The sequence below is a fragment of the Plectropomus leopardus genome, chromosome 16 (genome assembly GCF_008729295.1).
Source record: "Plectropomus leopardus isolate mb chromosome 16, YSFRI_Pleo_2.0, whole genome shotgun sequence".
Taxonomy (NCBI): domain Eukaryota; kingdom Metazoa; phylum Chordata; class Actinopteri; order Perciformes; family Serranidae; genus Plectropomus; species Plectropomus leopardus.
In genome coordinates, this window is record NC_056478.1 from 7,662,881 (window position 1) to 7,689,231 (window position 26,351).

Here is a 26,351-nt window from a genome sequence, read left to right on the forward strand (position 1 = left end):
TTTATTTTCCCATTAGTGCTTCTTTCTGTGGGCCGGCGTTCGAAAGACAGGCGGCTACAGGTCGTCACAAAGCTAAAGGTCACCATTGGGCATCGGGGAGGTTGAAGAGGTCAAACTGTCCATGTGATCCATCAAACAGGAGAGGGACATCTCTTAGACGTCCTGAGGAAGACCTTGGTCTCTGTAGCCTGAGGAAGACAAGAGAGACTTTTGAATGCTTGAAATAGAAATAATTGTAAAATCTATTATCTGGCTTTTATGGCCCCGGTTAAGGGGGTTTTGAAGCACTAAGTGTAATTTGTAAACATTTGTTTTGAACTTTTGACAATAATTGCCTTTCTGCTTTTCATTTAATTGAGAAAAATGGAAGCAACAGCCATAAAGGAGCTCAGCTGGAGCATTGAGATCTAATGCTTTATTGGCTGGCAAGCCATTAGCCAGGTTCCCCAAAAGGGGTAAACAATACCAGTCTAACTAAATTTTAAACAAATTGGAACAGGGTTCCTGCAGATCCTTAAAAAGTCTTAAAAGCCATTAAATTATTTAATCTAAAAATAAGGCCTTGATTGGTATCAAAATGTCTTAATGTCTTAAAAATGCTATTACACCGGGAGAAAGATTTTATGTATTATTTTTTTCTGACATTGCATTGTGAAATCCCAAAATGATTGGTTATATCTATTAATCTCTAATAACTTTCTGAATTTAATGCTAGGCAGATCAGGATACAGTAACCAACAACACTCATGAACATTTACCACATCTGATTAAATAAAAAAATGAACTTGAATGAAATGAAGTTTTTCAGGGCAAACACAAACCTAAATAACATAAGCATCTGAAATAGATCATAAAACTTTTTGACCAAAAAGAAATATTTTGTGTTGAAGTAAACATTTCTTATCTAGTAAGTTATTGATCTCAGTTATGTTTTTTCCCCTCAGTTTTGGTTATTTTAAAACTGGTCCTAAATTTTACTTTGAGTGGCACTTAAAAGTCTTAAAAAAAGTCTTAAATCTAACTCCCCTTAAGCTGTAGGAATCCCTGTTGGAAATATTGAGCCTGGTTTAACCTGTTATTAATATGAGTCATGATTGATCCGATTACAAGTGGACAGTTTTTTGCTTGTTTATTTACACCTGACAGAGTATCTCGATTGACCGTGTCTTATTGGATCTCACATCCACACTATACACACACTATATATGTAAATAAATACATGAATTATATCTGTTTGCTAAGTCCAAAAGTGTTGCTTTTAACCAGGACAAGGTTTGTCGCTTTGTACGCTCACTTCAGCACCAGTTGATTAGTTTGCCTCGAGGGGACGGACTGTGGGAGAAGCTGAGAGCTTGTTGCTACTGCGACAACCATTTCAAAGGTCAAGAATGAACTTTAATGCTTGAGCTCATGAGATTTTTGTGAGATACCAAACATAATTTTGTGCCGACTAAGATCAAAGATCATGAGAAAGTTTTGAGTAAATATTTATTTTAGTTTTTTCTAAGGCTGGAAAATGTGGTTATTTGTTTTGGCTCATTCAGAATCTGTTAAATTTAGTAAAGCTGACTATTCATTTTTTCTGTGATGTGCCTGTACACATAATTCAACAGTTTCATGAACTTGCTGCAGGAGTCGGATTATAAGAGTATTGGCCCCAGGCACAGATATGCAAAGGGCCCCGACACACAGGAGTAAGACACATTGACTGTGGTGGTTTTGAATCTCTTTATAGTTGTTTTGTGTTTTCGTGTCTTCTTGTAGTACTTTGGGTGTCTTTGGGGTCATTTTGTGTTTTATCGAAGTAAATTTGTGTATTTTTTGGTTGTTGTGTGTTGCTGTTTAGTCGTTTTGTGGCTCCTTGTGGTCATTTTATCTGTCCTTGTGTTTATTTCGTGACCTGTTGTAGATTGGGTGTCTTTGTAGTAATTTTGTGTGTTTTTTTTAAGGGATTTTGTGTCTGAGATAATTTTGTGTCTTATTTTGGTTGTTTTGTGTAACTTTGTAGTCATTTTGTGTCTCCTTATGGTTGTTTTGTGTCATGATGTAGTAGATTTGGTGACCTTGTGGTGATTTAGAGTCTCTTTTAGGTAATTTTGCGTCTTTTCTTTTTCCTTATGTGAGTGTCACTTTTTTGTCCGTCTGTGTCCCCTCTCTATTTTGGACATCTTTGTGGATGTTAAAATGCAGCATAGACAGAACTCACCATGAGTTTTTTTTTTCAATTATTATTTTTAACTCTCAGCAGCTGATTAAGGAGCTTGAGTTGTGGGGTTGTGGGGGAATTGATCTGTCGATCTGGTCAGATGGACTGATGGAAGGAGCAGCTGCTGCAGAGCAAGTGAAAGCAAACTTTTTGACCTAGCACCTGACCTTGACCTGACCTTGGTACTTGTTAATTTGAGTGACATTTTGTAAGTGAAGGCCAGGGGCCCATTCAATAATTCATTCATGTTAGTGAGTGAGAAAAAATAGAAACACCTACCATCAGAAACTTCAGTTTGTGAAGATGTAGAACAGAGGGAGGAGAGAAGAGACAAGAGAGACAGTTAGCGATGAAAACCAGTTAGCGATGAGTTTCACTGTTCAATGCTTTTCAAGTATTATCACACAGACGTTGAGGGGGCACAAAACAGGCTTTTTGGACAAAAAGAAAATTTCTAGTAACTTTCAACAGAAAATTAAAAACCTTTAAACATGAGTTGACCTTCCTTTAAATCAGATACATTACATGATCAAATGAACACACATTCCATAACGTAACCCTAGTTTGGTGGATCGATAAGAAGAAATATAGGACGAAGAAGAAACCGAGGCGGAGAGGGAGACGAGGAGATGGGCAGAGAGTGGGAGGAATAATGTGAGAAAGAGAGGGAGCAAGATCAAATAGGAGCAATCATTAGATAGAGAGAGAGGTTGAAGGAAGGCGATCAGTGGTAGGAAGATAATACCAAGATCATTAGATAGATATCAGCAAGAGAAGAGAGGCAGCGGGGTACAAGAAAGAGGAGCACGAGTAGAGATGGAGGTATAGAAACAAAGATAGGCTCGTCAGAGAGGGAAGGAGAAATAAAGAAATAATGATTCATTGCATGGAGGAAGAAAGAGCTGAATGAAAGCATCCCAAAGCTACACAGACATGTATTGTGGTGATGAATAGCTGAATAATAATTGATCTTAGAAACGGCATGCATGAATTCAGCCAGTGGTAACAGGGAAATCGTTTTCATATTCAATATAAATATTCAATGCGCGGCAAGCTGCGGGCACTAACAGGAGTATGGATTTAAAGCAGCAACAATTGAATAAGAAGACGTGTGCCCGGGGGCCTGAAAAACAGTGGGGTGCAGTGAACAAAAACGCACTGCGGGGGGCCGCTCACTCCCACACACACACAATTACTGTACCTCACACAAACACACAGAATCTCGCAGGCATGTACGTACCAACGCACACTGGGTTGCACACGCAGGCGGCAATTACCTCACAAATGCACACTAGTACACACAAAGGGGGGAGCACTGTGGAAATTCAAAGGCTGCAACGGTGAAGAGAGAATAGTGACTTCTTGTGTTTGTGTGTGTGTTTGTGTGTTTGTGTGTGTGTTTGTGTGTGTGTGTGTGTGTGTGTGTGTGTGTGTGCGCGTGTGCGTGCGTGCGCCTGTTCATGCATCAGTGCCTGAGAGAACACACTACACTACCCAGCCTCTGTTCTCTGCATCTACCTCTGTTCTTTCTTTCTTTCTTTCTTATGAATTTGCAAGAAAAATAAAAAAGCATTAGTGTCGTGCAGAGCAGTTACAATTTGGCTGGAGTTATTTTATATTTATTTTATTTTCCCACAAAAATGCCAAAACCAACAAGTTCATGCGAACAGCAAAGTGCAACACTGTCTGAGAGACTGTCTGAAGATGTATACCTATTTTTTTTCCACCAAGAGTGCTGGCATTTGTCCATGGAGTGAAGCTATTTAGAACAGTTATAAACATTTTAGATGGCTGGTAGATTCGTAGTCTTTTATTGCTTAACCAACCTGTCTGTGGCACTCAGCCCAAAGCCCCATTGGTACCTATGTAAGACATAAATCTTAAAGTTCCTTCAGGGCAGTGATTTAAACTTAACTCTCTTCACCAAAGCTACATATTTAGTGTTTTTTTATTCTAAAAAAAACCCTCATGCCTTAAAATAGCTTAGCTGTAGCTCTACACCTTTATGCTTATTTAGTGTATGTAGATCTATGAATACTGGCATGCAAATGAATCCCACTTCTGTCTTTGCCAGTCTCTTGCCTGTAGCTTGAGTGTACCTGCTCAGTGGCGACTCTGCTTATTAGATGCACAAACCTCTGCTTGTAAATGATGATATATAACATAAGCCTTCGGCTTGACTTCGTTATCAAACAGCTGATAATGTGTACCTAAAGTTTGACAAACTTTGTTCCCGATCGTCAGCTCTGACAGCTTTTGATTTCAGGGCATTCTACCAAAAAACAAACTCTTGGTTAGGCTAATATGAGGTTGTGGTTTGGGTTAAATTAATAGATTTTTTTAGAAAGGGCTTTCTGGCAGAAATCTACAGGATCGGTTCGTTGCTGGTTTGTTATTGGATTTGTCGAAATCTAGAAAAGTATGAAATACCACCAGACTTGTACTTTGAATATCTAACTAAAAATAACTTGCAAAGTGACATTGTTAATTTTTTAACAGAGAGTATGATGAAACATACTCGCAACCTTGTTTCCATGATTTGAGACAAGAGCTAAAAATTGATCTGTGATAATAAAACTCTGACAGCGTTTCTTTTTTAGTTTTTCTCTTCTATTCTTGAAGAGGGATCCCTCCTCAGTTGCGCTTTCTGAGGTTTCCATCATTTCTTCTCCACAGGTTTTTTTTGGAGTTGGAGTTTTTCCTGATGCTCTGTGAGGGTCACAGGACAGAGGGGTGTCATGTAAGGCAAAGCCCTCCGAGCTTATTTTGATTTGTGATATTTGACTTAATATATTGAATTAAAATTGAATTGATATTACTTTGTGTGTCTTGTGATTGGCCTAAAATGAACTTAGACTAATCTGTAAAGCCCTTTGGGTTGCCTATAGGTATGAAATGTGCTATATAAATAAATTTACCTTGCCTTTCTGTTTTGTTGACGAGATGCCATGAGACTAAAACGTTAGTGGTGGGCTATCAGACAGAATGTGGCATGATATCGAGGGGCCGGCGGGTTGGCAAATCTGCCTGTAAGTAGTTGACGCCAGGATGTTTTGTTAGCCTGCAAAGCACTCACACTGCTCAGCCGTTAGCATGAGCTGTAAACTGTAATTTGGCAGTAAGGAAGCAGCCGTGTGTGTCTGACTGCGGATGGTGGAACTGTTGAATGGACTTGTGGAGTTTGTTGTGTGTAGCGGTGGCTGTTAACAGCTAGCTCCGCTTGTTAGCTGCTGAGCGGCAGCAGACCGAGCAGCAGCCAGACTGTTGAACCCTGCAGGACTCAACTCAGATTCGGACCGTCTAGAGAAGGTTTATGGTTTGTTTGCTGTTTGACAGGCAGGTAGGAGGCTCGGTGTAGCTGTGCTGTAAATAAACAGTCTGAACTCAGCTGAGTTTTCTTTGACATCTGAAAATACAGTTTTAATTACAGACTCTGTGGGATGACATCTGTTTAACCTCCAGACTAACATGTTGCAGATTTAGAAGGAATTCAGTCTGTAATAAAGTTATTTCTCTGCCTCTTAACAGTTTGATTGACAAATTGCAGTGAACCTGGGTACAAAAAGTTGTTGAGTTGTCTCAGAGTTTGAGATTCTGTTTGAGATTGAAGTGTGTACTCGTAAATCATCCTTTAATCTTGTCAAAAACTCAGTGACAAATTATTTGTAGTTATAGAAAAAAGTAGTTGTGAATAAAATTTCAACACTTGATACAACCTGTTTCCTTGATTCCAAAATTTAAATACCTGTATTTGCTTTATTGAGGTAGTTTAGAGAGATAAATGCATAAAATAAATAAAATGTGATGAGTGCACATCAACTTAAACTGGACTAAAACTAAAAACAAAATGTCTAAAACGTGATTAAAACTTTTGCGCCAGAAGACTAAGACTAAATCTAAACCATCTGCCAAAATTAACACTGCAAATACAAGTTTACATGTTTAAATACCATGTAAGAAAAAGCACCAGTGTGTCATAGAAAAAGTGATAACAGTTTCATTTGGCCAGCTTCCACACATCTCTAAAGGCTGAGCTGGCTCTAACCGTGACCTTTGTGTGACACCAACACTGAGTTTCTGCACAAGTAGCCTATTGTAATTTGATTTTCATGTTGTGAATATTTTATTGCTGCTTGGATGAACTCCACCTACGGCATGCCATGTGTGAGACAGACAAAAGAAAAAGGAGACAAGCCCAAAATAAATAAAAGAGAACTGAAGACTGTCAGACAGAAAGATAAACACAGCGAGACAAGTACTGACTTGCCAGGATGACCATGTCCATTCCCCAGAAGATGCTCATGATCCATCCAACCATGATAACAGCTGTCAGTATCTGGATGAGGGCTGCTGCCACGTTGAGCCAGAACACACAACAAACACCTCGCTCTGAGATCAGCTCGCTGCGAGCTCCACACAGCACCGTGAACGCTGAGATGAAGGTACCTGTGGGATAAAAACAGCAAAAACATCCCGTTACCAAAAAATAAAACTTGCCGGTTCATTAAAAAGGTTTGTTTTTTAACAGTCCCGATGTGGTGCTTTTGTGGTACTTTGCTATTACAACAGTGCATTTGGCTCCAAGATGCAAAGACTTGGAAGGAGTTTTCCGCTCTGGTTAATTTCCGAATGAAATATACAAGACACGAGAGATTCCAGAGAAATACGCCAGAGGAGATAAGTGTTTGTCTCTAATGAAAACAAAGTTCAGTCACCAAAAAAAATGTTGGCATTGTACCTTTCTTCAAACCACTGATTTGTTGCTTTTGCAAGTTTCACATGTATCACATTAACATTTGTAAAGTGAAGTTGTATATAGTGGATGGCGTGACACCGAGGCTAGACTGCTGCCAAGCCTCCGACCACTGTTCAAGAACAGTAAACAACACAGGTAGTTTTTTTGGCGACCCACTATGGCAATGCCACAGGTGTGTGTGTTTTTGTTTTTTGTTTTTTTTTTCTCCCGGTTACAGGGGTTCTTTTTCGGGAGTTTTACCTTAGGTGATGTGAGGGTCCAAAGGGAGAGGGATGCTGTAAAGCCCTCTGAGGCAAACCGTGGTTTGTGAAAATGGGCTTTATGAATAAAATTGACTTGACTGAACCTGGCGGATTCGTACCGACAGATCATCGTGTTTCCTAGCAGCATTTGAACCACAGAACCTGAGTGTTTTTTATTGACACTTGTGGCGTTTCCCAGTTTGTGCAACATGACCTAGGTGTTTTCAGCTGATACACTGTGGAGTTTTGCAGTTTGCATTTTTTAGCCACCAAACCTGGGTTTTTTTCACTGACCTGTCTAAGCTTTTACAGTTACTTTTGTGTTGCTTAGTACTGGACACAAGGAAAAAAATGCAGAAAATGAATTATATTCAGTATATTTCATGCAAAGATTTTTAGACAATCACAGCCTGAAATGTGTCACTTATTTGCAGTAACACTGATTTTGACAGTGGGCCTAATAGAAATAGCATGTATTTTCTCTATATTCAAAATTAGGTTCAAAAGCAGGTGTACAATAGAAAAATGACTAATTCCAAGGCAAAAACCCAGAATAATACCCAGAAATAATACAATGCATAGCATTGCATTGCATGCATTGCAGTTAAAGTATGTTTCAGTGGCGCATTTTTTGTACTGAACAGTATAAATTTAAAAATTTTGTTTCCACAGTATATTTTAGACTTAATGTAGGAGCTGAGCTGGAAATTTAAGGATTAAACAAAAATAGACAACCACTTTTTCTTACTCTATCCCAAGTGGAAAAACAGTGATGGATCACTTGAAAACACCCCTGTATGTTGCCTAAAAAGCCATTGGAAAAAACAGCAATGACTCACTAAATTAATACTGGTTTTGTAGTTGTTGGTGTTGAACTGTGGTCTGCAACTTGGCAGGTGTCTTGCCTGGGTGTCATGCCATCCACCTCCAAATGACAAAGTCAACTTATATACTTACATATATACTATGTCACTTTAGAAATGGTGTTCTGGTACATATGAAACATGCAAATGTAATGTTTTTGTAGCTTGCAGAAATGCACAAAGCCAACATTTTCTTCTGGCAATTGGGCTGGGATATGTCTACCACATGTCATTACAATCCATTCGATAGATGTCAAGATATTTCACTAAAAACCAAACATATCATGAAATGTCAGGTGACACATAAGAGAGTTCCATTAGCAAAAAAAAACATGGGAAAGAGAATAAAACTCTCCTCTGCCCAGAAGAAATAACAGGTTCAGATTGTGGAGTGAAGCTGTTTGACACAGCGATATCTCTCACCGTCCACTCAGCGTCCTTGAGTAAATGTGTCAGTGTAAGTGGCCGCCGTCTGTGAGTGCCTAACTTAAGCAGCAGTGGATCTTTTCTGTGGAAAAGAGCACAGAAAGATGTGCACACACCGATACTCACAGCCACCTGGCTGAAAATAGGATTATCTCTGAGGACAATTCTTGTCTGCCTGAATAAAATCCAATATCACTTTATATCTTGTTATCTGGAGACCTGGACCTTCCCAGGCCCGGCTTATTGTACTGTAAATGCACTGATTGTGTGTGTGTGAGCTATGCCACACAGGGAGACGTGTGTGTGTGTGTATGTGTGTGTCAGTGCACAACAATCAGATTATTTCATTATGGGATGTTTCCATGACAACATTCCCTCAGGAATAGGATATAAATAGAGTATGAATTTTACTCTTATATCACAAGTCTGCCTCATGTTATCAATGATACATATTCAGATTTGTCTACATAGCTATCACTATACTAGCCTGCAGGGTTTTATTGGCATTATTTCACACTGATTGTGACGGTTTTTGCTTCAGCCTATCTGATATCCAAGCATTCATTTTGTGAATGGGACAGTGATTTTAATTCTTCGATTTTAAATGGGTTTGTACTGACAAGTTAACATATCAGATGAGACATTACATTGGATCCGTGGTCGGGTCTGTGAATGCAGCGGAGCATGTGGAGTTCTTTTTGGGGTATTATTGATCTGTTGAGACTTTCACAGCTCATCAGATCGATGACTGATAGAAGATATTTGCAGATTTTTGTCAGTGAAAGAGAGTTTTAGGCCCAGCAGAGTGAACAGTTTAGTTTCACTTTTAATAGACGTTGTGCTGCTCATCTCTGCCTCTACTGTGCTATAAATAACCCAACGGTGTATATATTTTAATACCGCTCCTACTTATCACTCCATTGAGACTATGGCAAGACAAATTAGACCATGGCGGCCCGCCATAGTCTTGGTTATTAATGGGAAACACTGTACTGTTATAATAAAGTTTAATAAAATACTGTTACAATCTTAAATAAAGTGTAAAGTTAAATAAAGTACATTCAACCTAGATAAAGTATTGCTGTAATTAAATAAATCAAAGCGGTGTGTGTGTCTGTGAGAGGCAGAGAGCCACTGGAGAGAAAGGGAAAAATGAAATGCTGAAGCGAGTCTCATGCTGGTGGCTAAAAAAACAATGGTGTCAGTGTCTTGTGCTGAGTCTCTATGTTAAGAATCGCTTTCCAGCTCTTCCATGTTGGTTTGTTTTGGTGCTGCGCTTTGTGCAGACACCCCCTCGACAATGCGGATGTACGCAAAGTGTTATCAGATGACGTAAACGATATAAATGATATAGCATAATAAGAAACGATAGACCTTTTTCTTATCATCAGACATTGCATCTCGTCGTATTGCACAGCTCTACTTCCAATACCTGAGTATCGTTTTAGCAGCTGTAGTGAACCTCGCCATAACAACTGAGAATTCTTCTTTTTACATGTAATGTACATTTGATCTGTCTCTTAGTAAACACACACTTAGCAACACCGGCAGCGTCCTACCGAGAATTTTATTTTTTTTATTTTTCATTAGTTAGTAAACCCATCCTATGAAGTCTGGTTGTTGTACAATAATATGAACATTCATGTGTTTGTGTACTTGCTCTCTGTGCATGTGTTGTGGATCCTCCCCTCTCTCGTCTGCTGTGGTGTCTGTGTATAACGGGCCACAGGTGAGCTTTGGTAATTGGCCGAGTGGATGATTGATTGCATTTGTGCAGGGGTCAGGAACGTATGGCTGGCGAGCCAGGTGTTGCTCTTTTGATGATTGCATCTGGCTCGCAGATAAAACAAAATATTCTCACTTGTTTTAATCCATCCATCGATTTTTCACTGCTCATGTCCTGTTCAGGGCTGCAGTTGGCTGCAGGAGCAATTGTCCATTATTTTAATTGGATGATAATAGCCTACGTTGGCCGTTGCTGGGTAAACAGGTAAACGCCCCCTTTTGAATCAGTCTGCTCGGTCATTAGCTCAAAGCTAACCCTTCGACGAAGAAGATGGCGAAAAGAAAAAAAGATGAGGAGTATCGTACATTTCAGGACGAATGGACCGAAGAATTCGCCTTTGTGGAGAGAGCAGGTTCTGTGGTGTGTCTAATTTGCAATGACAAAATTGCATCGATGAAACGGTCGAATGTAAAGCGGCACTTCGACACACGCCATGCTACCTTTGCATCAAAATACCCTGCGGGAGACAGCAGAAAGAAAGCGTGCCATTTTGGTGGTCATAGGTCAAAGGTCAAGGTCACTGTGACTGCGTCTGTGTCATTCTTGTGAACGTGATATCTGCGAAAACACCTTGAATTTTTTTTCAAATTTGCCACAAACATTCACTTGGACTCAGAGATACATTGATTAGATTTTAGTGGTGAAAGGTCACTGTGATCATTCATCCGTGTCATTCTTGTGAGCATGACACAGTATCTTATCTCATTATGGAATTTCTCAAAATTTTGCATAAACATCCACTTGGTTGCAAGAATAAACTGATTAAAATTTGGTGGTTATAGGTCAAACACATGGACCACAAACTGCACATTTTTGACGTCCACAGATATAACAGTTCATCAGAATTGATTATAGATTTCATCCCATTTATCATCAAATGATGCTCACAAATCTTGTTCCCAAACACATTTAAAGCCCCCCATATGCCAACAGAATTGTGTAATATTTACTCTATTTTACCTCACATCCATCGGTCTTTTAGCATGTTAAAGTTTTATCCCAAACATGCCAGCTTACATTGATTGAATTTAGACTGAAAAAACAGCCTTGGTGGGATTCTGTATTGCAGCAGTTATCGTGGATAAAAGTGTCACTAATAAGACATTAATCTTTCATTTGGTTCCACTCGGGATATGACATAAGCTTTTTTTAGTCAGCATTTATTCACAAAGTCTCATTGAGTATAAACTGTTGTAAGCAAAACTGTCTGAATGTGAGGTGTTTTTCATTAAGTCGAGGGCATTTTTTCATTTCAACAAATTTCTAAATTATTTACAGAATCAGCTGATATTTCCTGCTGCAGGCTTGTTGTACTTCTTTGCAAATTCTAAACTGAATGCTGCAAATACTGAATGCCACACAAGAAATGCATAGTGGGCGTTGTGTGCATCATGGCCTTTGTCCGTCTCTTTAGGCTAGCTCCATTTCTTGTCACATTGGAGAAATTCAAGTAACAGAGCAAGCAGAGCAGTTGGGGGCAGGGAAGGAAGAGAGCGGCTGGTCTGTCAGCTGCATCTTGTTTCTTGGGAGTGAAGAAAGGCCAAAATCGACTCATGCTGAAGTTTCTTATCAATTTTCCTCTCTCGGTGTGTTTTTCTCTCTGTCTGCATCTCTATTTATATCTCTCTCTTTGATTAAGTTATCAGGCAAGCTAAAAACGGAGATCTGTCGTAATGATTCTTGCTATAGAAACACAAACATACCAAATGTACTCAACTCGTCCCATAATCTCTGACAAATCTAAATGTACACCATAATATTTACTTTCACATGCCCTACACTGACCTTATTTGGAATGGTTTGCAAAAGTCAAACTTTGGTACAAGCACATCCCAGAATAGTATGCAGGCCAGCAAAGTAACAAAAAAAAAAAAAAAGGCAATGTTTACATGTGGAAAAGAAAAAATGAATGCACTTTTCCTTTAAAGCTTTTAACCGATGCTTATTTCAAAGCATCTCACAGAACGAGCATCAGTGGGCTAAAATGAGATTCCACCCAAAGCCGATATGGTCTGATCAGACAGAAACATTTTCAGGTCACAGAGGCCACGCCCACCAGCAGATGCTCTGGCTGCTGGTGGAGCGGCCCACCTCCACACATGAGCCATGATTGACAGCATGCTGGTGGCCAAATGGTTACACATCACTTCCATTGGCAGGATTCATAAGGTCTGGTGTGTTTGTCAGATACCAGTCATGTTTCTAACATGTCACTTAACAGTAGGTTTCTGTCGTCGGCGTTAAAAGGAATTGGTATTAGTCGGACGTGCTTCACATGATCAACATTTAATTCAATTAGGGCTGCAGCTTACAGTTTTATTCATTATATATAAAATGTCAAGAATGCAAAAACAATTTCCCAAAGCCCAAAGTGACATTTTTAAATAGCTTGTTTTGTTTTATAGTTCATTTAAGAAAATGTAAAAATATACACATCAGAGAAATAATAACCAAAAAATAACTTATATTTCAGCTTTTAAATGTCTTAATAACCAATTATTTAGCCACTTGGGGGCAGCAAAAACAAGCTGTATCCATAACACCTGACATATTATCACCTTTTAGTTGTTAGCATGTTCACATGTTAGTAGGGCTAATATCACTATATTTTTAGGCTATATCGTAAAATACAACATATCTCTCAACTACTATAAAATACTAAAACATAAAACAATTAAACAAACTACAGATGCTGTAAAGATCAGTGTCTCACAGTATTAGCTGCACTGATATCACTGCTCTCACTGCGTTACTCTCAGCAAAACAACGCTCGCCTACTAATTTGCTGAATGCGGCATATAAAAGCAGTGCACCAGGCGCCCTGTTAAAGGGGATGAAAGATGACAGTCTGATTGGTTGAATTCATGTTACGCCCAAAACACACCTTTTATTAATGAAGGGAATTAATAAAAGCCCTTTACCCCTTGCGGCTTACTTGATGTCAAGACTATGCACTGTTTAACTAGCAAAGTACGCCCTAAATGCACTTGTACAATGCACTTTAGACCATAGGTCTTACACAGGCCGTTTAAAAGATGTTTGATTTGTTTTTCTTTTCAAAAATATGTCTAAATATAGACCTTAACATGAATCATATTTTGAGACATTTTGCCTTTTGCAACAACTTGTCTTTGTGAAAGTGGAGTTTCCTCTCTGACCTACTTGAAAGAAAAATACAGGTCAAAATCGCAGCCTGAGGCTGAAATGGCCTTGTGCCTGACATCCTGCATCCGCCCTGTAATATGCAATGCAATTTTATATAACATATGTCGCACACAGTCCTTTCTCAGTTTCAGCTAAGGCGTCCTTGGCTTGAAAAATGTTGAAGGCCGCTGCTATAGACCATACGCCACTTAGATATGGCTCAGAGTATGGGAGAGAAGACAATGATTGGCACGGTGCTTTAATAGCACATACAGGCGCTTGTACAAGTTGCCCAGGTTTGATCCACAATAATGAAACATGACTCTGCTGTTTTCCTGCTTGCCTCCAGTTACCAGTAACTCCTTTCACAGTGCATGTTGTCACTTGATCCATTGTTGGTATACCAATATTGATGAAAGCATCTTTAATACACTGTCAACCAAACCTTTTAGCTCTAATGCCGAGGGAAAATTCACCTGATATGTCGGACAGTGGGGCTTTCTAGGAGCAAAGCTGGTCTGCTGTTGTTCTAGTTGTTGGCATCGAAGAGATCAGTATCAAATTTCTTAGCTTTCTCGTTATCCTACCAATGTCTCCTTTTTTCATGAGCAGAAGCAAATGAAACAAAATAGTTCATGGCTTTAAACACAGAAGCCGTTGGATGTTACAGGAAATGTCGCAAATCGTTCAAAGGGAAATGTTATTTTAATGAAATATTAATTCTAAAACAACGGACAGTATCAAAAGTATAAAATCTCACTGCTCCACACTTTGTAGCTGCTGACCTCAAACAGCGCCTTTTAAACTGCAGTTTAATTGATCTTAACAAAGCAAACCATGAAGGAAACAGCTTATGCATGTGTGCAGTTAGATAAAAAATTGAATATACACATGCTCAACTATCATCCACCGCAATAATAAAGGTTCATTAATTCTTCAATCTTCTCGGTTTGAGAAGTCTACTCTAACAATCCGGCATGTGTGAAAAGCTCTTGGATCCCCTGTATGTCACATGTGGGAGATGTGTGTGTGTGTGGGCATGTGTGTGTGTCTATGTCTGTGTGCCTAGATATTACCCAGACTAATGACTATAATTACACAGAGAACTCCACAAAGCACCCACTGGTAGTGTGGGAGGTTAATGATGGAGTGGAAGAGTGTGAAAGACAGAAAGAGAAGGAGAAGGAGACATATAGGGAGAGAAGAACAGAGGGAGAAGGAAAAGAGAAAAAAGACAAAGGAGAAAAAAAGGTGTGCCATAAATCGGTATTGGGCAGTTTGCTGGACCAGAATGATCATATTCTGAGTAACAATCATTTGGGGGTATTTGCCACAGTTGTGTCTTTTGTAATGTTCTGTGAAAAAAGCGCTCCGGACCGGTTTATATCACATATTCTGAAATAACGACAGTAAGTGCGTTTCCAAATCTAAATTAAGCACACATTTTAATCAAATTTTAAAAAATCTGATACTGAAAATGCAAATTTATGCACTTTTTCTTCCACTACTCTTATGCAAATATTGGGAGTTGGTGCATGATAAGCAGTAGGAGGCACTACTTCTTTAGTCTGGTGCCAGTGCAGAACAAGAGGGATGATAGAAGTAAGAGTGCCCGTCAAACCTTTAATTAAGGAAATCAATGGCTGTATACAACGTGTCCTCAGACAATGACTCATATGATATTTCACTAAAAAGCGCATACAAGATTTTGTATGATAAAGTGCCCCATGAATGGCATTGTCATGCTTTGTACTTCACATAAAATTACAAACTTTTATGCAAAGTTTCATAGATAAGGTTTAGGCAAATAAAGTTACACAGGTAAGATTTATGAAAGAAACATGGTTGAGCATTGTCACATTTCGTATTTAATAGAAAATTATGTAGCTTAGGTTTAGGTTACTAAATTTATGTAGATTTGGGTGAGGAAAGTAAATCTACACAGGTTAGGTTTAGGTAAGTAAAACTGCGTAGGTTGGGCTTTGGAAAAGAAATATGGTTGGGTATTGTGTTTAATGTAAAGTTGCATGCTTTATGTAAAGTTTTGGTAAAGAGATCTTGGAAGATTGCGTTAGTAAGGATAGGGTTAGGAAAAGAGACGTTGTTGGGAGTTGTTGCGTTACCTACTCACAATAAAATTGCATAGGACAGGTTTAGAAAAAGACACATGGTGAAGACAAACCTTAAAATTACTCAAAGTTCTTCCTTAATATAATAAAGCATAAAAAAATCCCCCCAAAAAATAATAATTAAAGTTCACTTGGTTTCACTCGCTCTCTTTACCACTTCCCTCTTTTCTCCTGTCAGCTTGGGGTGGGTTATAAATGAATTCTGGTGCATTAGATTTCGTAGGTATTGTGTGAACACTGCATGACAACAGCCGGGTGTATAGTGGTAGAGAGCACTCTGGACAATGAAAATAGCATTTTGAACAACTGTGTGCTCTTGAAAGTGTTCTAGTAACTGCACTGTTTGCATACATAAGCATAATAAAAGTCATCCAGAGATGATGAAGAGAGTTTGCACTGGCTCATACAATGACAGTACGACATGACTGTACACCGTAACTTATTCTGTGAATCAGTTCCACTGCACTTATCTTTTATTGATCCACCTCCCCCTAACGTAGAAACTTTTTTAAAAAAATTAAATATTTTGGGGAATTTGTGGCATTGCTACTCAGGTTTTTAATTCGCACATGAAAATGGGTAAAAAAACAGGTGGATTAAAACATCTTTTGACCGCCTGAGAGCCCAGTGTTGCTCCTGGGGACTGCTTCACAACCATGCATCCTCTGTAATTAGCAAGTGTGGAAATAGAAAACAAGACATTCTGATTTAACGAGCAGTCTGCCTTTGATTTAGAGGAAACAACTGACTTCCCTGGCCTTCATTTGCACAAACAACATCAAGCGCAACAGAGATGTTACACAGCAGGTCACAAAAGACACTAAAGCATCCTGCCATCCCATGAAATGTTTGTACACCATTGCATCTGTGGTAACACCTCAGCAGCAGCAATTAAATCAACAGTATGGTCTTGTCATGCAGTATAGAGCCTTTCGTCTGCTTGACAACCGTTTACAATACTGTATGTGCAGCTGATGTGTTGATCTTCCTTTCTTTATTTGGATGTTAGTACCAGCATAAGCAATGGTTATTCTTCTCTGGGGTCCACACACATTCATTTAAACACACAGACAATAACATTAATTGCTGAACTGAAATCAAGTAAAGCTGCACCTACTGACTTCCTATGATTTAAGTCACTTTGCTAATCATCAGAGTCAGAATACACTACGAGGGTGGTGATTTCCAGCATAACATTAAGTAGTTTTAAAGTTAGAGTTATTAATAACCCTAAAAAAATTGAGGAAAAGAAGACCAACAATTATGCCCTCACATAGCAGCATTTTCCTCATCCTCATGCTCAGCTCATTCTGTCCTCATAAAAACAGAAGTCCTAAAGCGCACACACAGACTCACACACACACACACACACACACACACACACACACACACACACACACACTCAAAAACATCCAGAGGCAACATTTCAACATGACGGCGTACACTGATGCAGTGTCTCCACTATCACATACCATCAATCACAGACAGACACACACACACACACACACACACACACGTGACCTCTGCCACCTACACAGTACCACTGAGGGTCAAATCATTTATTCACTGTAGCCGTTTGTGTCAAACCCTCACAGTTTCCAAACCTCTTATGGCAAAAATCGAAACACAACTAGAGCGTTGAGCAGTGGTTTCTTTCACAATAACTATTTGTAATTATTTAGAGGCTAACAACTCGTTAATCTGTTTACACTCCACTGACTAACGGCTTCTCTGGTACTCGTTTTTCATTACATTGCAGGGGTGAACTAAGGTGCTGGCAACATGACTTCAGGCAGGATTAATGTAGCGTTAAAACAAGCTGACCAGAGAGTAGAAGGTTGTCGGATTGAATCTTCTGCTAGCTGTAAAGCTCTAAAGGTAGAACATACACTCTTCATATAGGCTATATGATGTGGAAATACACACTTTTTTTTCTCACATTTGAGGCTCACTTAGAAAGATTCAAACCTGATTATTTGAATATGTCAGAAAACAACACCTCTAAATGGCTCAGTCACACTGTATGTGAAATGGTTGCTAGAGTCTGAAGTTGACACCAGAAGTCAACATTTGTTTCTTTTAACTGTAACCTACATCTATTTGTAACCATAATCAAGTAATTTTAGAGGAATAATTTGACATTTTCTTTCTGTCAGAAAATCAATACCAATTATAACAAATTCAACACACAGAATTGGTGTTATAATTGGAGTGCGTTATGCTAAACCTGAGTTGATTTATCTGAGCGAAAAGACTGAAAACAGGGAAACAGCTAGTCCCACGGATCCTTAAAAAGTCTTGAAAGACATTAAATTAATTAATATAAACATGAGTCAGTCAGTCATTTTCTGCATTTTCTGTAACCGCTTGTCCTCGTGAGGGTCGCCGGGGGGGGGGGTTGCTGGAGCCAATCCCAGCTGTCATCGGGCGGAAGGCGGGGTACACCCTGGACAGTTCGCCAGACCATCGCAGGGCCAATATAAACATGGGAAATGGGATTTTTTTTAATCATTATTATTTTAACTATATAAAATCTGCTGAATTCCCCTTGCATGAACGTTACCAAAAAAGTCATGTTTTATGTTATAATAGATAAATTGTACCGAAGCAACTGATTGTCAATTTGGTTGTTGTAAAATGGGTCTTAAATTTCATTCAAAGCAGCATTAAATATGTCTTAAAAAGGCTTAAATCTAACATGCCTTTAGATGAAGGAACCCTGTAGTCTGACTCTGTCTGAAGTTTAAAAATATGCTTAGCCTAGCAGAATCTAGTCCCGGACAAACAAATGTTTTTTCTGTCCGCCCATACAACTCTGTACTGTACCTCTGGTTTCCTGTCTGCTCCTGGCTGTTGTTCACCAAAGGAATAGTTACAGCACTTAACTCCCACATCCGCAACTTGTACTTTTTACCTCTCTGTTGGTGTATGACAGTGAGTCTCTTTTTCCTGTCTCCATAAGCATATTGAAGTAAGTTTCACATACTGTAGATGAAAAGGAAGTTAACTAGCTAACATTAATTTTTCATGCGTAATGTTAGTCCTTGATGTTTTGAAAAGGAAGACAGTTGTAGAGGTGAGGAGATGGAGAGAGAGTTAGAGATTGTTCATATATCAATTTATTCTTTATTTCTCAAAATAATAGATAAATAATAATAATTTAAGTTATTAGTTTTTAATCTCTCACTTTGCTCTAACGCTGCTGATTCAAATGATCAACAAGTTACGGATTCCCAAAGCAGCTTGATAACTCTTACGAAAGTCTTCTTGAAGTGTGCACTGTGCAGCTATATTATCTAGTAAAATAGAAGTATGGGATCTGAACTTTGGCTAAATTTCAGGCAATTCTGTGTAACTCGTAAATTCTTCCCATGAGATAAAGCCAGTTTACTCAGGTTACAAAGGGTTAAAACATAGAAAACTAATAAAATCTGTCAGTCACATTACTTTGAAGAAATAATTGAAATAGTTACATTTCTTATTACATCTTTAACAGGGCAATGACCTGTAACCTATTACATTTCAGAAGTAACCTTCATAACACTGGCTTTTACAGTAGACGTAAAGTAGTCTAATCCAGTGCAGCTACATATAATAGAGAACAAATGTATGAGTATATGATATTACAAATACCCAACATGTGTACCATTGTATCAGTTTTATCATTAAAAGATGTGCGTTGAGTATTCAAGTGCAGGTGAGTTTTTAAGTGATCCAGTTAATGTTTCGCATCACACAGCTTATTTTTCACTGCGATGTTACAACAGCAAACATAAAGCACAAAATGTCCTGAAATGACTTCATGCATCTGTTGTGCTGCATAAGTGTCCTATATTATTTGTCAGTTTACAGTGCTGTAGACAGTTGAATAGAAAATGCCACTGTTTTCAGTCAATTAGACCCAAATGGCATTGAAACACACTCACAAACACACGCATACATTGTGTTCATTTCAGTCAGCGTTGTCATGGCAACTAGCCGCAGCTATTCAATGAAATGTCAAGGCATTCAGGCCAGCCTACATACACACTCGCACACCTAAATGAGGTGTCGCCTTGATGCTTTTTCATACATGTTGGGGACAATCGAGGCGACGTGTCAGGGAGACGTTTCTACCAAAAGGGGAAGAAACTGAATATGTGGGTCATGGTGTTTTTTTTCTGACCTTGTTTTCTCACACATCTGTTTGTGACATTTTCAAGTGTGATTGGACATTTACTGCAGAGGGCTTTTCTGAATGTGTGTAAAATTGAGAGAAAAAGAGCGAATGAGTAAGAGAAAAGATTCAAAATTTGGCATCTAAAGCTTTTTTCCGCAGGAAACGGAGAGAGAAAATAACCAAGATGACAAACAAACATAATAAGTCTCCAGAAAGCTTTGACCAACAGATCAGAGGCGAGGGGTGGAGAGGAGACATCATAGGTTTTTTGGTGTTTGAGTCAGATCTGAGTGATTGCTATGGAGACACCAGTCTTTTAATTCTTTAAGGGAAAAACATCTGAAGTATCTCCGTGTGTGGATTTTCTCCTCTTTATCTCTGTCTTCTCCTCACACAGTGTTTGATCTTTAGCACATTTTTACTTCATTAACTGCTACACAATTGTATTCTATTCTTAAAATATATTCCTCTACATTATCATTTTAAGTGCTGCTGCTTTTGAACTGAACCACTGAGCTAATCTAGATTAATGAATGACTCCTTGTGAATGTCTGCGTGTGTCACTTAGTGACAGTGGATGTGTGCATTGTGTGTTTGTGTTTGAGTCAGTCTGTCTCCACAGGCTTTGTCATATATAAAGTGAGGATCAACATATCCATGTGGCTGATGCTCTGCTGTCGCTCATAAACCATGTCCCTAATGGGCAAAAAGCTGATTTTTCGGTCACTAATAAAGTCTGGGTTTAGTTTAAGTCTCCAGGAAACTACAGAAAAGAATGTAAGTCTGTAATTTCCAATGAAGTGACCTCAGTAAACGTGTGTGTGTGTGTGTGTGTGTGTGTGTGTGTGTGTGTGTGTGTGTGTGTGTGTGTGTGTGTTTGTTTATGTATTTAAAATTTACTAAACCAGAGTGAATGAGTGTCCCTGTCTTTGAGTTTGGCCACCAGATATTGTTATATAATCTTACAATACGCAGTACAATACAATACTTGCTAATCCAAGTGAAGGATTAAGTACTGGGAATTAGACGGAAGGAGGACAGAGGCATCCTAACAATAGAAAATACTCTTAATCTGCATTAAAATACACACAGTGAAAGAACGAGACAATGAATGAGTTTGTTAGAGGATCTCAATCTTGACATTTTTAGAGCTTAATAAACAAAACAGCAAAACATTAGAAAGGTGCTCGATATAATGCGTTCAGTTCAACACCACTGCAAACTACAAACAGTTAAAACCTCTCTGACTGTTTCAATCACAACTAAACATTAGTGTCTTTGAGGACTGCACCTATTGATCCTTTTTTCCCGGTTGATTAGTCAAGTGCTCTAACTAATTTATCCATTATTCTAAAGTTGTTGTTTTTTTCCTCACTTAATATAACCATTAATTTGGCCAAATATATATATAAAAAACTTGTTTCATGAATATTTAAATAATCTTATTGCAACATCTTTTCCTGAATGATAACAGCTGTACATTTTAAAATAAATGTCATCAGAAAATGTGCTTTGAATACCTATCTACCTTAAACTGTAAGCAAGGTTAAATTATGATTCTTTTTTATCTTTTAATGTCGGATCCATAGAGGTTTAATATTTGTGAATCTTTCCTTGAGACAAGAAGATTTAAAATTGATGTTGCTGATGTTGTCGATAGGCAGAGTGGGAACTTGTTGATGGGGTCAGAGGGAGAAACATATCACACATATTCAGTGGGCTACACACCACTGAATTAAAACCGGGCCACCAACCGGGGGTGGGCTACGCGCCAGGCGAGCAATTCCCATTGGACTGAATAGGCGCCATCTAGGGATCTAGGGGTCCGATATCCAGATCTAATAATACACCAATGGGTTACATCCAGATTAAAGTGAGGCCACTTCGGAAGAAATATTTCATGCTGGACATGTCTTTTGGAATTGTCTATTATTAGCATAAGTCCAAGGAATATTGGTCTGATTGTACAGATTTCCATGAACATTTTAACAGATGTGCTCCCCCACAGAATTAATTGCAATAACCTTGGTGATCCCCTGACATTTCTTCAAGGCATGGGCGGCATCTATTTTTTTTCATACCCTCCTGGGATTACACCGAGGTATACGGTATGTGATGGTATCAGAGTGCAGCGCTATTCCCCCTCTCCTGACACTGCCAACCAGCGAGTTCAATGTGTTCTGCAGGCTGTCTTGCCATTTTCAGTTTACTTGATACACAATACACTCACAAGATGTCAACAAAAGTTCATATGCTTAAACTTATTTTTCTTATAACACAGACAAAGACAGCCACACACATTTTGAATTAATGTCTCACTCCTTTAACGAAAGACTAGTTCAACTGTGTTAAATTGTAAAACACACTTTATTAAAACACAGCAGAACCAAATAAAGCTCACCAAAACTGTGTTAATCAGTCTTGTTAGTCATTTAGTGAGTTATTGCACTGTTCTGACAATCAGCAACTCTGTTTGGTCGATATAATCCCTTACTTCATTGGGGTAAGTGTGAAAATAAGCTGTTTTCCCTGTGGTCTCTCTCTTTTGTTGCGGGAACAACACAGGCTGTTGTTGACTGGCTGCTTATTCTCTTTAGCACACGTGGTCAGCTCAGCTGCCTGTTGCACCATGCTACGCTCCCGTGGCACGCTGATGCGCACAGTTTTCAAAACATCCTTATTGCAGCTTCTTCAGTATGAAGTTAATAGAAATATGAGGGTCTGTATCTTTGATGGTGTTTAAAATCACACCGTAGGGATTTCTAAATACCGTGGTATGCCGTAATACCATGACATCGCCCGTGCATAGTTCCTTCTATTGTCCAAATTTGTCCAATACTATGGTGTGTTACCAAGAGGTCATCTCTGAGCCTGAAAAGTGAAGATAGTGTTGAAGTGCCTTATACTTACATTATTTATAACGGCCAGCAGGAAGCAACCCCACTAGTTCAGTTACACAGAAGCCTTTGAGAAAATGACTCTACTTCTTTGTTTGTTTGTTTATTTATTTTTTTTATTTATTAATTACCCCAGGAAACGAGTTGATGGTCTCAATCACTAGTTTCAAGTGTTCTTCCACAAGTGTGATGTTTACGTTGTAAATCATGGTTCCATTTAGAGTAAAAAAGATAATAAAGCAGGTGATGCTTTAGGCCGCGGCTACCTTGTGATTGACAAGTCTCTACCACAGCTATGTCCACAAGTAGAGTTGGGTCGATTTCCATTTTTGCTGGTCCGCAAAGCGGTTTAATTTATGCAGACCAACTGAACAGACTTGTCATAACAAGGCACAGCCTTTCAATGTCAAAAAAGCGTAATTCACAGTGCAAAATCCAACTCAAATTGCACTAGCAATACAATATGACAGCAAATTAATATAATATCATTGATAAACTAACTAAAAGGGAGAGGAAACATCTTGCTGTGTTTGTTTAGATTTTGGGCTAATGAGAGGAGCAGAGTGGTTCTCTTAAAACAACTAAAACTTTGCCAATATAGCAACATTTTTGATTTCAAGCCAACAAAAGAGCTGTCCTTACTGGCTGTAAGCACTGTTGTGAGCTGAACCTTAGTCAACGGACGCTGTGTTTCTATTTATTCCTGTCACTGGCTTTGAAAGCGCCTCTGGGGACGAGGACCGGTTGATTTGTGAAGCTGAAATGAGGAGAGCAACCTAACATTAGGCTTCTTGCTTCTTGCTGTTGGCTAATGTTTGTAATTTTCAGCAAATATCGCAATATAAAAGGTGTGTTTTCTGTTTTAAAAAGTAACATTACAAATGTAAGAAGATAGCGAATAAGTGTTTAAGTCTCCGGTTTGATCTTGAGCGCACAGCTGATAGCTATGTGATTTGTTTACATTAAGTGACAGAGGTGCATATTTAATGGGTTCAGTGTGTGCAAAGAGCTCCAATGTAATGCGATGCTACATGATACTAAGACACTCGCTTTCTGTTGGGACATGGTGTCATTATGCTCCATTCAGGATTGACTGCTGCGTCATGTGGGACACCTGGTAAAATTCGATAAACTGGTCCAGTGTTTGGCTTAAAATCAAACCGATTTTTAACACGGTCCCAACCCTATCGTCAATCAGGTCCACCTCTTACTCTTCCCAAACTCCATCCACTCAGGCTCCAAAAAACTAGATGGTGAAGATCAGAATGCCAAACTCAAGGCTTCAAAACGCGACTCTACAAACCAATGGATGACATTATGGGGACTATTCCACTTTTTTGCAGTTTATGCTTCCATATTATGATCTTAAAAATAAAAACTTAGATATGGAGATGAGTCGGGTGAGCAACCTGCCCAAATGAACCTGCATTTTGCCAGATAAAGAGCTAATTTTGCTGTAAAATTATGACCTTGCTTCCAAAAAAAAGATCCGGTTGAATGACTTGGTTTGATCATCATTTCACAGCCAACAAACATGCCAGAATTCACAGTGTATAAAATTACACATACTTGTCCTGATACAGTTTAAATACCATCTAAAATTAGTTGCTAAATTGTTGCCAAAGTCACATCTGAAAACAAGTGTAAAGATTTCTGCCCATGATAACAGCACAAATGTTAAGTTAGCTCACAGTGAAGATGTCTCTACCCGCTGTGATGGTGTATCCGCCCACAGCGACGATGACGCTGCCCATAATGATAACACCTGTGATGGATTTTTATACCCAGAGCTGTGCAATTTCACCTCACCACATCACTCTGTGCATTAGCACTCGGCAGACTGAAGCTGTGTGTTTACAGCCTGACACTCTTATTATAACTCGAGCTGTGAATGGGGTCTCTATCTTTCTTGCACTTTTTCTGACACATGTATGCACACAGGAGGAAATACACAGATATACACACACGCACAGACAGAGAGAGCTTTTAGTTGTGTGTGAAAATGATGAGACTTGTGCTTTATTTTCCAAACTAAATTTTGGCACTCCCTGCAAACTTTCCATGTAACTTTTATGGTCAATCTACATTCCTCTCTGACTGCCCTCGTGTTTGTTTATCTTGTTATTGTAAACATGACTGTGACGGTCTCGTAGTTTCATGACCACTCTGTCTCTTGTGTCACTATTTCTCACTTCCCAAATTACCATTTCTGTCAATTTCTTACCCTTTTAAGTTTGTTTTTTTCTTACATGCCTCCACTGGGAACAAAAAAAATTCAAAAACAAGGAAAAGTCTTGATGAACTGAGATCAAAAGAGTCCGTTTTTAACGTTAGCAAAATTATATCCAAACATCTGTTTACAAACTCTTACACAACTCGTGCAGTTTAATCCAGGTCTCATTTATCCAGTCATATGCTCCGCAGTTTCTAAACAGATGCATTTTCTCTAAATCTTACTATTTAAAACTGAACAGAAAGTGAAAGTTATTTATGCTTTCTCCAAAGCCAGATCTCACGGAAAATAGATTAATTTTACTTCGCTGAACATGGGAACTGCTGGTCTACTGCTGCCCTGATCGGTAGTATGTTTGTGTTATTGTGTGACTTTGGTGAATCCGAACTAACCCTTTAAAACCCCAAAGTCACACATTAACACAACCAGACTTGCTGGTTTAGGCAGCAGTAAACCAGACGCTCTTGTTTTCGTAAAGGTAAAATTACTGTTTTTGTCAATGGAGTCTGGCTTTGAAGAGACTGTAGGTGAATTTCATTTTGAGTTCAGTTTTAAATACTAAAGTTTTAACAATAAATTGAAATTACTGAGCATATGACCGGATAAATGAGACTTGGATTGTCCTGCATAAGTTGTGCGACAATTTGTAATGAGATGTTTTGATATAGTTTCTGATTTTGGATTCTTTGATCACTGTGGAGGCATACGAGAAAAACAAACTTTTTTTTTTTAACAAATACAAGGTTAAAAAAAGGGGTTGAATTTAATAATCAAATGATCATTTTGTGCATTAATTCTTCCTTTAACTTTGTGCATGTGGGACTCTGTCTGTTTCTCAACTCCTCTTACTTTTACAAACAGAAATTCAAATTAATTTGCAGATGGGAAGCGGAGGAAAGTGTGATTCACAACTTACCGAGTCCAGGTATGAAGGTGTTCAGAAACAGACAGATGACAGCCAGAGGGAAAGGCATTGTGGGAATTGCAGCCCGCAGAGGTCCCTTTTTCTCCCTGACCTCCACCACCACTCCTCCGCCTGCTATCGGGGCTCCAGCAGCAGTTTTGGCCCCAAGCTGGTCCCCGGTCTTGACACGCCCCTGCTCTTTTCCTCCTTCTGTCTGTGCCATCTCTTTTCCTCTTTCTGGTTTAAGACTGTAAATAGCTGGTATTTGAGGTAGCTTTCTTAATGATTTTTCCTCTCAGTCAATCTCCCTCTCGACCAAGGCAAAAACACTGCTGATTGATTGATTATATCCTTTGAGAATTACATCAAATATTCAGCAGTACATCTCACAGTTGCCTCACAAGTCACCACCTGCAGTGTGTCATTCACTGGCAAATAAATAACATCAACAAGTTGTCCAGAGAAGTGTAAAGCTATGGTGAATTTGCAACATCAAAAAATGCCAATAGCAACTATTAACTCAATGAAATATCCTGTGATATTTTCCTGGAGTCAACTTTAAAAAGCGTCAGACTGATCCAGCTGTTGAAGTCCCACCAAGAAACA

At 38.8% G+C, this 26,351-nt stretch overlaps 1 protein-coding gene across 1 annotated transcript; it reads right to left on the bottom strand.

The window, feature by feature from the left end:
- Positions 1 to 26,299, bottom strand: stum (stum, mechanosensory transduction mediator homolog). Its single transcript, XM_042503632.1, has 4 exons — positions 25,758 to 26,299; positions 6,470 to 6,652; positions 2,486 to 2,494; positions 1 to 188 (listed from the first exon to the last, which is right to left on the bottom strand). The coding sequence occupies exons 1-4, from the start codon at positions 25,966 to 25,968 to the stop codon at positions 154 to 156; spliced, it is 438 nt and encodes a 145-aa protein (XP_042359566.1). The 5' UTR covers positions 25,969 to 26,299; the 3' UTR covers positions 1 to 153.
- Positions 26,300 to 26,351: the final 52 nt, after the last annotated feature.

Excerpts from the sequence above, each read along its gene's own strand:
- stum (XM_042503632.1), bottom strand. The coding sequence starts at position 25,968 with ATGGCACAGACAGAAGGAGGAAAAGAGCAGGGGCGTGTCAAGACCGGG. Across the intron at positions 6,653-25,757 it reads CACCTTCATACCTGGACTCG|GTACCTTCATCTCAGCGTTC; the intron begins GTAAGTTGTGAA and ends TTTATCCCACAG.